The sequence below is a fragment of the Corvus cornix genome, chromosome 7 (assembly GCF_000738735.6).
Source record: "Corvus cornix cornix isolate S_Up_H32 chromosome 7, ASM73873v5, whole genome shotgun sequence".
Lineage (NCBI taxonomy): Eukaryota > Metazoa > Chordata > Aves > Passeriformes > Corvidae > Corvus > Corvus cornix.
This window is the reverse complement of record NC_046337.1, coordinates 16,794,539-16,807,220: the sequence shown is the minus strand read 5'-3', so window position 1 is coordinate 16,807,220 and position 12,682 is coordinate 16,794,539. Positions and strand designations below refer to the sequence as shown.

The 12,682-nt window shown below is 45.7% G+C and overlaps 1 protein-coding gene across 4 annotated transcripts in view; it reads right to left on the bottom strand.

Annotated features, from left to right (window-relative positions):
- Nucleotides 1-11,976, bottom strand: part of TANK (TRAF family member associated NFKB activator) — a 33,089-nt gene extending 21,113 nt beyond the window's left edge. For 2 of the 4 annotated variants that reach the window (XM_039555105.1, XM_039555109.1), the window contains exons 1-3: nucleotides 11,868-11,968; nucleotides 11,162-11,300; nucleotides 2,736-2,882 (exon numbers count right to left, since the gene is read on the bottom strand). In XM_039555105.1, coding sequence (XP_039411039.1) covers nucleotides 2,736-2,834 — 99 coding nt within the window. In that variant the 5' untranslated portion in view covers nucleotides 2,835-2,882; nucleotides 11,162-11,300; nucleotides 11,868-11,968. Of the gene's footprint in view, nucleotides 1-2,735; nucleotides 2,883-7,724; nucleotides 7,995-11,161; nucleotides 11,301-11,867 lie in introns of all 4 variants that reach the window. The other 2 variants (XM_039555107.1, XM_039555108.1) reach the window with 2 other exon arrangements.
- Nucleotides 11,977-12,682: the final 706 nt, after the last annotated feature.

Below are 12,682 nucleotides of genomic sequence, written 5' to 3'. Positions count from 1 at the left end.
TTCCCCCCCCCATATTTTCTAACAAATTATATAAAAATAGGCTTTTAAAAAGATAGATTTTAAATGGAAAACAACAATATTGTTTATTCCATACAACAGACATTCTGTAAACCATTTTGACTGCCTATGAACAGTTTTTTACATTTCTTTGAATGTAGTGGACTTGTTTTTCTACCCTACATAATGGGGCTGAGGAGGAAGGTAAGCAAAAAGCCACATCCTTTGTCTCCAATACTACAGCTCATGCTATAAACAGGCCACACAGACTCCTCTAATAATATTGCTTGTGTTTCACCGAACTGTATAAATTTTGCTAGACAGTCCATTAATTGAATGAATGGCCAGGTGGTAGGAAGATACTAAAATTCAAAACGATTACATTTCTTTAGCACATGCCTAATGCTGCAGTTACAGAGGTGCTAAAAAACTTGTGAAATCCCAACAAGAAAACTTTCAGGAATGCACTGAATTTTTCTGAAATTAGGAATATGTCTATTACTGAACAGGTCACCACCTGTCACTATCTGGGACAAGACTCAGCACTGTTTTCATGTCTATTCATAGTTTATCCATAGTGCTATCTACTTCTCAAATCACAGCCACATTTAAATTCCATACCCTCCTACTATCCGCTGTGTTTGTCTGTAAAGCAGGCAGGAAAATATCTACAAGGAAAATTGATTTTAAAAGGCCAGGTAGTAGTTGTACTATGAGAGGGGGTTTTTGTTGGGTTTAAAAAAAAAAAAAAAAAAAAAAGTGATCAAAGAGCAGTACACTCCAGCAGCTATAAGAGACCTCATGAAGCAGAAAAATCACTGAGAACCAAATTGAAAATGTACAACAGCAATGTCTTGTCAACACTTCTGTACAGAGCACAGACATGACAGCTAAAACAGACAGAAGAGAAGATGCTTTTGACAGCCAGTGTGCACAAATTATTCCTTGAGTCAGATGGCAGCAACAAGTTACCAACTAGAAGATCTGCATGACAACCAACCATCCATCTGTATCAAACACCATCTGGCCGAGATGACTCTGGCTTCTGTGTGCTTGACATGGCTCCCAGCTCTAGAGACTGGCAAAACAAGTGGCCTATCGGTAACTTAAGTAGTAAACTGTTAACAACAGCATGGTGGACAATCCAACAGTGTGTGGAGGCCACACAATGAACAGAGGAAGTTACTAGAGTAAAGCACTGTACAAAGGTCATTCAAAAAACAGGAGTTTGGTTAAAAAAAGGCAACACAAAAAAAAAATACAAGTAATTTTAGTATCAACTCTACTTGAAAAAATATTTTTGTTCTCTTTTGAAATCATAAAATTCAACTACTGAAAGTTTGATTAGGACAAAGATTTAAACTGGTAGTAATCCTTTATCAAAGGCTTTAAATTTTTAATTTCTGAACCAGTGAAAATGCAGAGAGAAATCTTGCAAGGATTTAGTTCACTTAGCACTGATGATCTCACACTTCTCTGGTTTTCTTGCACAGACCTTAGAAGGATAACGATCTTGTATTCGATGACTTGTTTCTTGGTCAGAAGATTCTTTCATGTACTTTTAGATGATTCAGGAGTATTAACTTAACTGGCTTTCCTTCAAATAGTTAATAGTCCACCCTAAGAGATAGAATTTTAAAGATCCCCAAACATTCTAAAATGTCTTGCCTTTTGTTAATTAGTTGCAATTTCAGCACAAAATCACACTACTTATGCTTGTTATGTATAGAAATCTCTACAGATTTACACCAGCACTGCTTCAAGACTATGAATAGAGACAGACTGCACAGTGGATGATTGCACACATGACTGACTTGGAATGTGTTCTGTGATGCCTTGGCTAGTTTATTTTGCCATGCAACGAGATGGCAAGATTGGGCCCAGATATCAGAATATTCTGTATTAGATCCTTCCCTGCTTCCAATTCTACTACTGCTCCGTGAACTTGACATGGAATATGGTTCATCAGCCCCTGAACAAAGTCCCAGCCTACCAGTTCTACTAAGTATCAGAAAGTCCTGTAGCAACAAAAACATTCGAGCCTTCCTGTGACAGAGATTCCATTGCTGGGCAGAATATGCATGATAAAATGACTGTGAGAAAGCCCAAACCTGATAGGTTTGAAATATGCTTTCCTACTTGAGAAATTCTAGAGGAGGTTTGACTGAACTAATGTTTTCTGCAATAGACTAAGTAAAAATTCAAAGGTGCTTCTTACTGGTCAGAATGCCTCCAGAATTTGTTACTTCATAATTAAAGAATAAATTTACAGGTTATTATTTTTAGAAGAGGAATATTTATTCTAGCAACTTTCAGGTACATTTGTGACAAAAATTGTTTAATATAAGCTATTTATATTAATAATATAAAAAATAATTTTAAGAATGCAAATTAAATTCTAAAAAGTACTTCGTTAAAGTTAGGTAAATTTTATATACATCTTTGCTGGGTTTACATTAGAAGACTTATTAATCCTCCAAAACAGACAACACTTTTCCAACCTTTAAAACTAATAAAAATACCAAAATATTCAAGGTCAAAAACCAGAAACCCACCTACTAAATTCAAAACCTAATGAGTTACTTAGAAGTGTACTGGCATGGTTTCATGATGTCAATTTCCAACTTTAACAGATGCACTAAAGTGTGCATAGCTAAAGTGAAACTGGTATCTACATGTACTATCATCCTCCATGGGAAGGATGGCTTTAAAGATAGATTTCAGATCCCAACACCTACTTTTTGCTGTAGCTCTTTCACAGCATGGTCCCTATCCATGCATGCTTGTCGATAGGCTTCATAAGCTTTATTAAGCTGTTCTCCAATGTTTTTGTCCATAATTCCCAATGTTGTTTCATCACTGGAAAGATGATCAAGTTAACAGATCTGAAAAGTAATCAGAAGGAAAAAGAGAGAACACTAAGAAACAGCAGTATGTAACTAAAAACATATATAGCATGACTTGTACCACTGTTGTATTCAACTGATACATGCAGTATGTTTGACCATTAACATCATAGCTTGAACTATAGCTCTGTTCACCTCAACATTTAATTCTATGTCCAGGGATAGGTTTAAACAAAAGACAAACAAAAGCAGCTTAACTCTGAATCAAATTCTGGATGTACAGAATGTGTAAATGTATCTGCAGTTACAGTGCTTAAGACTGAGACTTAAAATTGGTGCAGATTACCAGTTACCTGATTTTATGTGATCTCCAAAAGTTTAACGTTTGCATAATTGTGAAACAAAGACAACATTAATAAACAAAGCTGAACTCAGCTTTTGACATTGTGCAGAAAAATCGCGCTTTGAAAAGCCAGTGTCCATAAAGCAGACAGAGGAGTCCTGCAACTTCATTCGAATAAAGGGAGAGAGTCCACCGGGGCACACGCCCACGGGGTTTTCTCTCTCGACGTTTCGGAGGGCGCAGCCTCCTTTATCCTAAGCTCCCGGCCGTGTTGCCCTCTTCCTTTCTCCATTGGCTGAGGTACTCGGAAGGTACAGCCTGCCCGAACCGCCTCCCACACATTCCCCTCCTTGAACCTGTTATTTTACCCCAAAATTCTGAAACTCAGGCTTGTGCAGACCTTTTTGTCTGTTTCAGGAGTCAAACTGTCTGGGTTCTGTAACAAACCTGTGTCTTGAAGTTGGTGGAGACATTAACACCCACACCCTCACCCATGGAATTGTTTGTAAAGACATTAGCACACATCTTTCCCATCAGCATTAAGAAATAAAAAGATAAAAACTCAATTAGGTCACACAAACTTGTCCTATTCTGTGCCAAATTTGAAAATGTCAACACAAGCTACCCTACAAGGTGAGTTAAAACATCTTTTATCTAAAAATCAGTAATACCAACCAGTATGAATTATCAAGACTTGGACCTTTTCACATAATATTATGAACTTTTTACACTTTGTGTACAATTTCAGTAACAACTCCCAAAACGACAGCTCATGAACTTTGACACATAAGACTAGAACACTATTAAATGTCACAGACTCCAATTTCAAGAACTTTGCAAACACAGGTCATTTGCTTCTATAGTAATGTATGATACTAATTTTAAGATAAAATTCAGCATAATAGAAGTGCAGTAGAGAAAAAGTTAGTGAAGTCTCCACTGCCCCCTCCCCCCGCAAAAAAAATACCAGCATTAAGAAAAAAAAAAATTAGTAATTTCATCTTTCCTAATATTTAAAGTAGTATGAACTGCCACTATCATTTGGGATTATGCATAAACCACAAATACTACCAAAGAAAGTGGTGCAGTCACACGAGGATAAGCCAAGCAAGAAGAGTTTAAAGGTAACTTGCCTTGGACACTGCTCAAAATTCTGAAGATTGCAGCTTGAAGATTTTTTTCATGTTTCCTTGCTTTTGAATATCTTCCCTATCGTAGGGTTTGAATACAGAAATGTGGTCTGACTTTTCTAGAAGGTTCAACAGACTACTATATGGACATCACACTTTTCTGTCTTGCAAATTTTATTTTACCAATGTAAAATAAAATTTTACTACAGGGAAAAGCAGTTGTATCTCACCTCTGGCACGGCTGTAGTTTAATAGTAGCAAAGTGAATTCTTCAACAACTTGGAATTTTTTAGGGATCCTTTGATGTAACAAATGTTACTGAAATCCAAGTTTATAAATTTTGCATAAAAGGCCTACATTGTTTCACAGGAAAGGCTTTGTTTGTTTTGACTTGTTTTCCTAAACATCAGTTCAGTAGTTTATAATCTCAGTCTGTGCATACTGTCTCAAAGCATTGTTAGTAACACAGGCTACTCCATCCACCTCCTTCCTCCCCCAAATGCTACCCCTTCACTAAATGGAGTATTCGTTCTCATACCTGGGGCACACCTTTAACTAAATGGGTAGCCTTTCTTTCCATTTCAAATGAAGGACTGTTCTATGTAGTTCAGTAAATAAAATCAGGTATTACATCTGCCTTTAGGGACAGGTGCTAAACTGCAGAGGGCATTGTTACAGGTGAAAGTGACTGAAAGTGTGTTCTCACAATCTATAAAAGCTTGCAAAGTTTGTATCAGCATGGATTTCATACTCTTCTGAAATCCTCCACTGTTAACAACTTACCTAGTAAATGGCATGTCTTGTACATATAAGAGGTAACTTCAAAAATGACTGCAATGGGATTTAAGAAAAAATGTTCGGCTTCTAATGGAGGGTACAGAGCTCAGATCCACGTGACTCACAGTTCACAGAAAATGAAGCCTTTAATTTCATTCATGCAAACTCAAACCCCCATTTGAAAAACAGTATTTAAAATTTATACCTAATTTCCATCCAGCCTTTTACTCATTCATTCAGACTGGGAACACTAACAAAGAGTGCTGCTGTCATCTGGACTGATGGTATCAAAAATAATTGATCCCACAGGCAGAACTATAGCACTGCGCCTTGTGGAGGTCAATGATCATACATTACAAGGGACAAAGAGTTTTCAGTAAGACAAGTCCCTAGTACCACAAGAACCACTTTATGTTAGGGTGACCAGAAAGGCTTCTCCCAGGATGCATTGTTCTGTTATGTTAATCTGTCCCAGTTCGGATTCCCTGGTTGGCTGTTAGCCTCTACCCCCCCCCGTCACTCCCCCAGAGCTTCCCCATTGGTCCCTGTTCCCTGGCCCCGCCTCTTCCCCACCCCCAGATAAAACTGAGTTGTGGGATCATCTTGGTATTTGTGTCTGCAACCTTCGACTGTGTAGAAGCAATAAATGCTCCTGCCGGAACGCACGCAAATGCCCTTCTTGACTCTTTGCTACCGACTGTAGCACTGAACCCACCCGTGCATCTGTGGGGGCACGCGGGACCCCACGGAGCCGGGCAGGGACAGTATTAAATGGCGCCTCTGTGGATGGCCTCGGACCCTCCCCAACAGCGTCTCCTGTAGTTCCTGGATTTAAGTCACATTTGAGCAGCCATAGCCCCAAAGAAACCTCTGAGTTCTATCAGGGGCTTGGCGGGGGAGACCAAGAACCTTCTGGGGAAAGAGAAGACTGGTCTAAAGTCAGTGGACCATCCTCGAGACTTTTATTTGACCTCTAATGTAATATGGGTCAATTTTGTATCCTTTTCTGTTAATTGCCTTTTATCTCCAGGGTTGGCAAGAGAGGAAGACGGGGGCAGAGTTCTCTCGTCTCCTGCGAGGAGTTTTTCTCCCAGTTCTAGGAGTCCTTGTTCAGGAAAATTATTGTTATACCAGGGAAGGTTTAAAACATTTTGTTCGGTGGTTATTTAAGCAGTGGTTAGTTGAGTATTTACAGCGCTTCGTGCGATGGTTATTTATGTCGGGAAAAGGTTATTTGCTTTACAAGCTAGCAAAAGCTGTTGATAGTCTTGTGAAACGGTTGGGAAATGTTAACCCCAGTTTAAAAAACCCTTTACCGCTTCCCTCTCCCTGCATCCCTGTTCCCTCTGCCCTATCTCAAGAGAAACCAGGAGATGGATCCTGCCCAAGTGCACAGGTCTGCTACCGACTGCCTGCCTCTTCCCGATTTCTTTTGTTCCCTGCCCGGGGTGGCGATGGCCAGGCTACCCCGAGTTCCTCCCCAGACCTCTTCCCAATACCCACTTCCCCAGTTTTCTCTACATCAAATTTGCTCCAAGATTACGATGGCAGCAGAATCGGTCCCTCAATCCCAGCTACTACCTTTATTTTTAATTCTGCCGCCTCCACTCCCCCCATCCAAGATGGTGGACACCACGTGGCGCCTGCAGATGCAGTGGCGGGCTTTTCGCAAATGCGCGGTCCCCGTTCCCCACCTGCTCCCGCTTATTTTTACCACGCACAGTCCCTCTTCCGTCCCTGGCCCCTCCCACGTGGTCGATACGCGTTGCGTTAGGCCCCTCCGCCTCTGCCGGGGGTCCCCTCCCAGCCACGGACCCTGCCTCTCCTTCCTGTGTTCTCCATTGCTGGTCCCGCTTGTGAGCCCCAACCCACCTCGGGTTCCACGCGGCCGAGACCACGAGTGGGGGTGGTAGCAGCCAGGAAGTCTCCGGGACGCTCGGGGACAGTGGCACCTCCGCATGCGCTGCCCTGCTAACCTTCCCTTCGCTGCCCAGCCATAGTGAGGCTGCAGCTGTGCGCGCTAGAGCGCAAGGCGCTGCGAGTGCTGCTGCAAGAATGCGGTGTCCGCACCTGCTTCGTGAGGGGAGGTTGTGAAGCGTTCGCACCCACCTGCTCCGAGCCCTGTGCTGGATCAGCCGCCCCCGCAGGGCTCAGCCTGCCCCTCAGCACCAGCTCCGCACCCTGGCCGGGCCAGCTTCGGGCCCCAGCAGCCCCAGCACAAGCCGCGAGCGAAGCGGCAGTGACTCTCCCTAACAAAGCCCACGGGGCCGCCCCGGCGCCCCGACCCCGGCGGGTTCCAGCTGTGGCTGGAAGAGCCCCGAGCCGAAAAAGCGGCATTCCTGAAACTTCCTGAGGTGCTTTGGACAGACCCAGGACATTACGAACGGAGGGAGTTTAGTGCCTTTTGAACACAGCCTGAGGGGGTGGCAGTGCTTGCTGGAGGGGTCTGGCCCCACCGCTCTCGGGGGCCCCGGCGACGCCGCTTTTCATCCCTGGCTGCCGCCCAGTCCACCTACAACCCCCTGCTGGCTCATGCCTGGCTGCCTCTCCCCGCCAAAGCGGGGGCATGCCCAAGTCGGCCACACTGCTAGCCCAAGACCAAGCCCCGCGTGGCCGCTTGCTGTGGCTCACCCTGGCTGCCCACGTGCCATGGGGGTTGAAAGAGTTTTCTCGTTCTCGGCCGGGTAGACCTGGCCTCCCCTGCTGTAGTAGCAAACTGGAGCCACTTCCTAAAGAAATGTTTCACCCCAGCCGACTCCGCCACTGCTCCCGGAATGCCCTGAGGATATCAAGCCGCGGCTGCTGCTGCTCTGCTCCCCCAGCTGTGAGAACTCCACCCGCATGGTGTCTATGGTGTCTTTCATGTCGGCCTCGGCCCTGGCTGCACCCTCCGCTCCTGTGCTGCAAGAGAAGCAGAAAAAGAGGGAGGGTAGAAGGAGCCAGGATGTAGGACTCAGACTGTTCCCAGAAAGCTGCGAGAACATCGTGGAAGAGGCAGTGGATCTAAGCAGCTCACAGATGAGGCTGGAGCATGCAGAACAGCAGCCAAAGAAACAGAATAGTGACTTCTCAGATTCTGATGTTAAGTGTGAAGACCAAAGGACTGGGGTGAAGAAACCAAAGGCCACAGATGATACCTGGAAACTGCCAGAGAAAAACAAGCCCTGCACCAGCCCAACAAACACCCTGCAGACAAAACGCCAACCAAGATGAACAGGGCACAGTCAAAAGACCAGACAGCCACTGCTTGGAAACGGAGATGACGCAAAACAGCACCGATATCCACCATAGAAGCAGACTCACTGTCCCGTAACCAGAACTGCAAACAAGACTTTGACTGGATAAGTCAAGACACCCTTGGTATCTCCCCTGATCTTACCACTTCTGTTGCTTTCCCAACAGTTAATATTCCCTACCTCCACCCCTCTGCTTTGGCTTTCCCACAGCCACACTGCCCAATACACCTATTGGGATGCTTTCTGTTAACTTGCATCCATCTCTTTATTTACTACTTGTTATACCATTCCCTAGCCACAGGTTCCCACACCCCTGTGCCATTATACCATTCCCTTTCCCCCAGACCTTTAAGTAAGGGGGGGGGAAGGGAAAGCCCCCCCCCCACCTGAAACTGCCATTTTTAAACTTTCATTAAAACCCTAACAGAAGCAACTGCCAGAGCCTGTGCCCACATTCACGATTATGCCCAGCACCCAAAACCTATCACCCTGCCGCCCTCTGGATGCTCCTGGTACCACCAGCAGTGAATGCTTGGACTGTGCTGCAGCCCAAAGAGAACTGTGCTGCTTCAACCTCACCTCCGCCCATGAGAGCATCCATTCCAGCATCCAGAGAGAAAAATCCTCTAAAAGATTTGAGGACTTGTTGGGATATTGGGTTGTGGGTGCTGCTGATCATTTTTGTTGTTTTGGACACTGGGTGTTGGGATCCCTGGGGGAGGCCTTTTTGTTTAATACAGAAAGGAGGAATTGTGGTGGCCAGTGAACATACATTACAAACGACAGAGAATTTTCAGTAAGACAAGTCCCTAGTACCACAAGAACCACTTTATGTTAGGGTGACCAGAAAGGCTTCTCCCAGGATGCATTGTTCTGTTATGTTAATCTGTCCCAGTTTGGCTCCCCCAGATGGCTGTTAGCCTCTACCCCTCGTCACTCCCCCAGAGCTTCCCCACTGGTCCCTGTTCCCTAGTCCTGCCTTTTCCCCACCCCCAGATAAAACTGAGTTTTGGGATCATCTTGGTATTTGTGTCTGCAACCTTCGACCGTGTAGAAGCAATAAATGCTCCTGCCGGAACTCATGCAAATCGACTCTTTGCTACCGACTGTAACACTGAACCCACCCGTGCTTCTGTGGGGGCACAGGGGACCCCACGGAGCCGGACAGGGACAGTATTAGCGCCCGATTTTCTACTTGGTACGAAAAATAACTTACTGGTAGCTCCCTAAAATTCAGACTCCATGCAGTAAGAAAGGATCAGTCAATGTCATTACTAGTGACACTTTCAGATGGCACTGTAACTAGAAGAATTGGTCCTACATTTTCCCCATACCCTAGACATCCATTTCTTCTTCGACCTTACCCTTCCCTTTCTTCCAGCACAAGCAACCTTTCTGTAAACCATATCAGCAAACCAATTCAGTTTAAAACTAAACACTAAATGTATTTTTGCTGCATTACTTTTAATGCAGATCAGATCCACAGACCACTTCAAATGGCACAATAACACAAGGAAGCCTGCACAGGAACAGAAAACATCAGCAATAGGCAGACAGAACTCTTGTGTTCAACAGCAGCACTGGCTTTCCAATTGTAACACAAAGTCACAGTTACGTAACACTGTCACAAGTCCACACTGCCACTGAGAAGGATAGGCCAGCCTTCCCCCATCTCTGGCCGTGTATTTTTGCCGCTTACTGGTACCACTATTAGTACTTCTATGCTACACAGTTGAGTATGCCAAAGTAGCTCCCTACTTCCTCAAAAAAGCAACAACAAACCCCCTAAAAAAACCAACCTCGAAATTAAAACTGGAGCTAGCTCACTGCAAGGCTGCTGGAACACTACTACCAGCACAAGGAGGCAGTGGGAACATGCGACTAGCCGTGGGCAGGACTGCCGCAGTCTAGATTTAGATTGGATTAAACTACTCTGTAGTCACAGCCCGGATTGCCTGCTGCTGGAATAAATAACTGCTTCTTATGTTATCTGTCTCATATCCAGAACTCCTTGCAGTTAGAAAAACTGGCTCATTTTCCTGCTTCTCCTCCATAGGCATCAATATTTATCAGGGAATTTGCCAACTGTTCCTTGTCATTTACCCTTCTCCCTGCATCCAACGAGGAGGAAAAAACTCCCTCCCAACAGCCCTAAAAAAAAACCCCCCAAAACCCAACAAACCAAAAAACCCCAACCCAAATATCCCCACTATTTTAATCAGCTATGATTAGTTATGCTGTATTCAAATGGCAACTGGAACATAATTCAGCTCACAATCCTGATCTTCAGCAACTTACATTCTGGATATTCATTAGCTCCTAAAGACTTTTACAATCACTAACACCAATATGTAGTCTGCAGAGATGCAGCACTACAAAATGCTGCATTTATTCTAACAGGGACAGAATTAGAATGAGGTACCTGTGATTGCTGTGCTGCTGGAGCTATGGCAATGAGAACTGGAATTTCGTATTTGAGTAAAGACTTGAACACTGGATAACCACTGGGTACAGCTAATGTAAGAGAAACTTTTAAGTAAATGCACCAAATGAAACTTGCAGATTATCTTAAAATACTTGCTTCAAATCAGAAGCATTTTGCTGATACAGGTGGGGGGAAAAAAAGAAACAGTAATATGCATTTTCTTCATCAAATGCCAAAAAAGCTCCCACACAAAGATTAGCAACATATTTCTGTTGCAATCCCAGCTCCACAGCTCACTAGTTTTCATACTAGTTTTCATATTGCCTCAAAAACCACCTTAAATTATGAAAGAAAGGTTTTAGCTAATCATGTGTATATGCACATTAATTGGCAATCCACATTCCTACCTCTCATAGGTTCATGAGAGATGAAAACACAGGTGCCATCCAGCCGCAAGTACTTCTCTACATATTTCTGCTTTCAAAACAGATTTTTCAATTGCAATATTTTGTAAGTTACACTGCCATCATCTTGGGAACTGGAAACCTGTTGAGGTAATCATTTGTGAGAGACTGAGAGCTCACTGAACTTTCTGCTTTGTTTCTTTCCCTTATTTTTTCTGCGTAGAAACAATTCCTGCTTTGCCCGACTGCGGGATGCGTCGTTAACACAGCAGGAGCCCCTGGCACAGCAGCGTTTACAGCTGGGCAGCCCCTGTGCGCCCAGGGCTCGGGACGGTGATTCCCGGAGCGCTGCGGTTCGCTGCCCCCGCCGCGCTGCCGCTGCCCGCGGGGGCAGCCGCCTCTTCCTGCTCCTGCGCTCGCCGCCCGGGCCATCGCCTCCCGGCAGCGAGCCCGCTGATCCCGTCCCCCGATTCCCCGCTCCCGGAGCGCCTCCGCACGCAAACGACGCGCCCCCGGCCCCGCTCCCGAGCCGGGCCGAGCGGCGCCGAGGGGGAAGCGGCACCCCCGGGGAAAGCGGCACCCCCGGGAGCGGGGGGCAGAAACACGGCCCGGGAGCGCCCGGCCCGCGCTCCGGCCCCGGGCCGACCCCGATGCTCCCGGCACAGGGGAGAGCGAGGAGCGCTTGGTTTCCAAAGCCACTCAGACTTACGAGCGCCTCACGGAGCTCGCGGCCGCTCCCGGCACAAGGCGCTCGTTCCTGCCTGGGCGACTTAACCCAGGAACCAGAACCGACTTCCTGCCGTGCCTCTCCCCGCCCTGTGACGGGGTTCTGCCCGCGCCGGCCTCGGGTCGGGGCAGGGCAGGGCAGCGGCCGCCGGCGGGTTCGCTCGGGGATGGCACCTTCCTCGTCCGCCCCGCGCAAGGATGGGAGCCTGTCCGCTCGTCTCCGGCTGTCCGGCAGTGCTTTTTCTGTCTGGCTGCAGAAGACCTCTCAAGCAGCGTCTGCTTCCGACTTCCACAGCCCTTTCCTGTCTTTCCATGACTTAGAGTGATTTGTAAATAACAATAGTTACATTTGTAACATACTTTTCATGCTCAGGGTAGTTTCTGTCTGAAGGGTCTGTTCTAGGTTACTACAGTGGTATTTCCGTCCCTACATTTAGTTCACGCAGGCAATGAATTTTATAGGTAAGAATATAATGGAAACACACACTTTTAATTTTGCTACTGCTACAAGCCCTTCTCTCTTTAGGTCACATATATAAGTACAACTTTTTTCCTGGAGGTGTGTAGGAGGATGGGAGCTGATGGGAGAATATGAGGCGTTTGTTACATACTTGCCCAGGATACCGTCACAGAGCCAGCAGCAGAGGAGCACTACAGATTTTTAATTAAGTCGGCTGTCTCTGAACCCCAGCGGACATATCCATGCAGCCAAGCTGTGGTGTTTCTTCTGCTAGGGCAGAGCTTTTCCATTTGCCCACTCACAGATCAGAACTTGCATTCCACCTATCACAACCCACC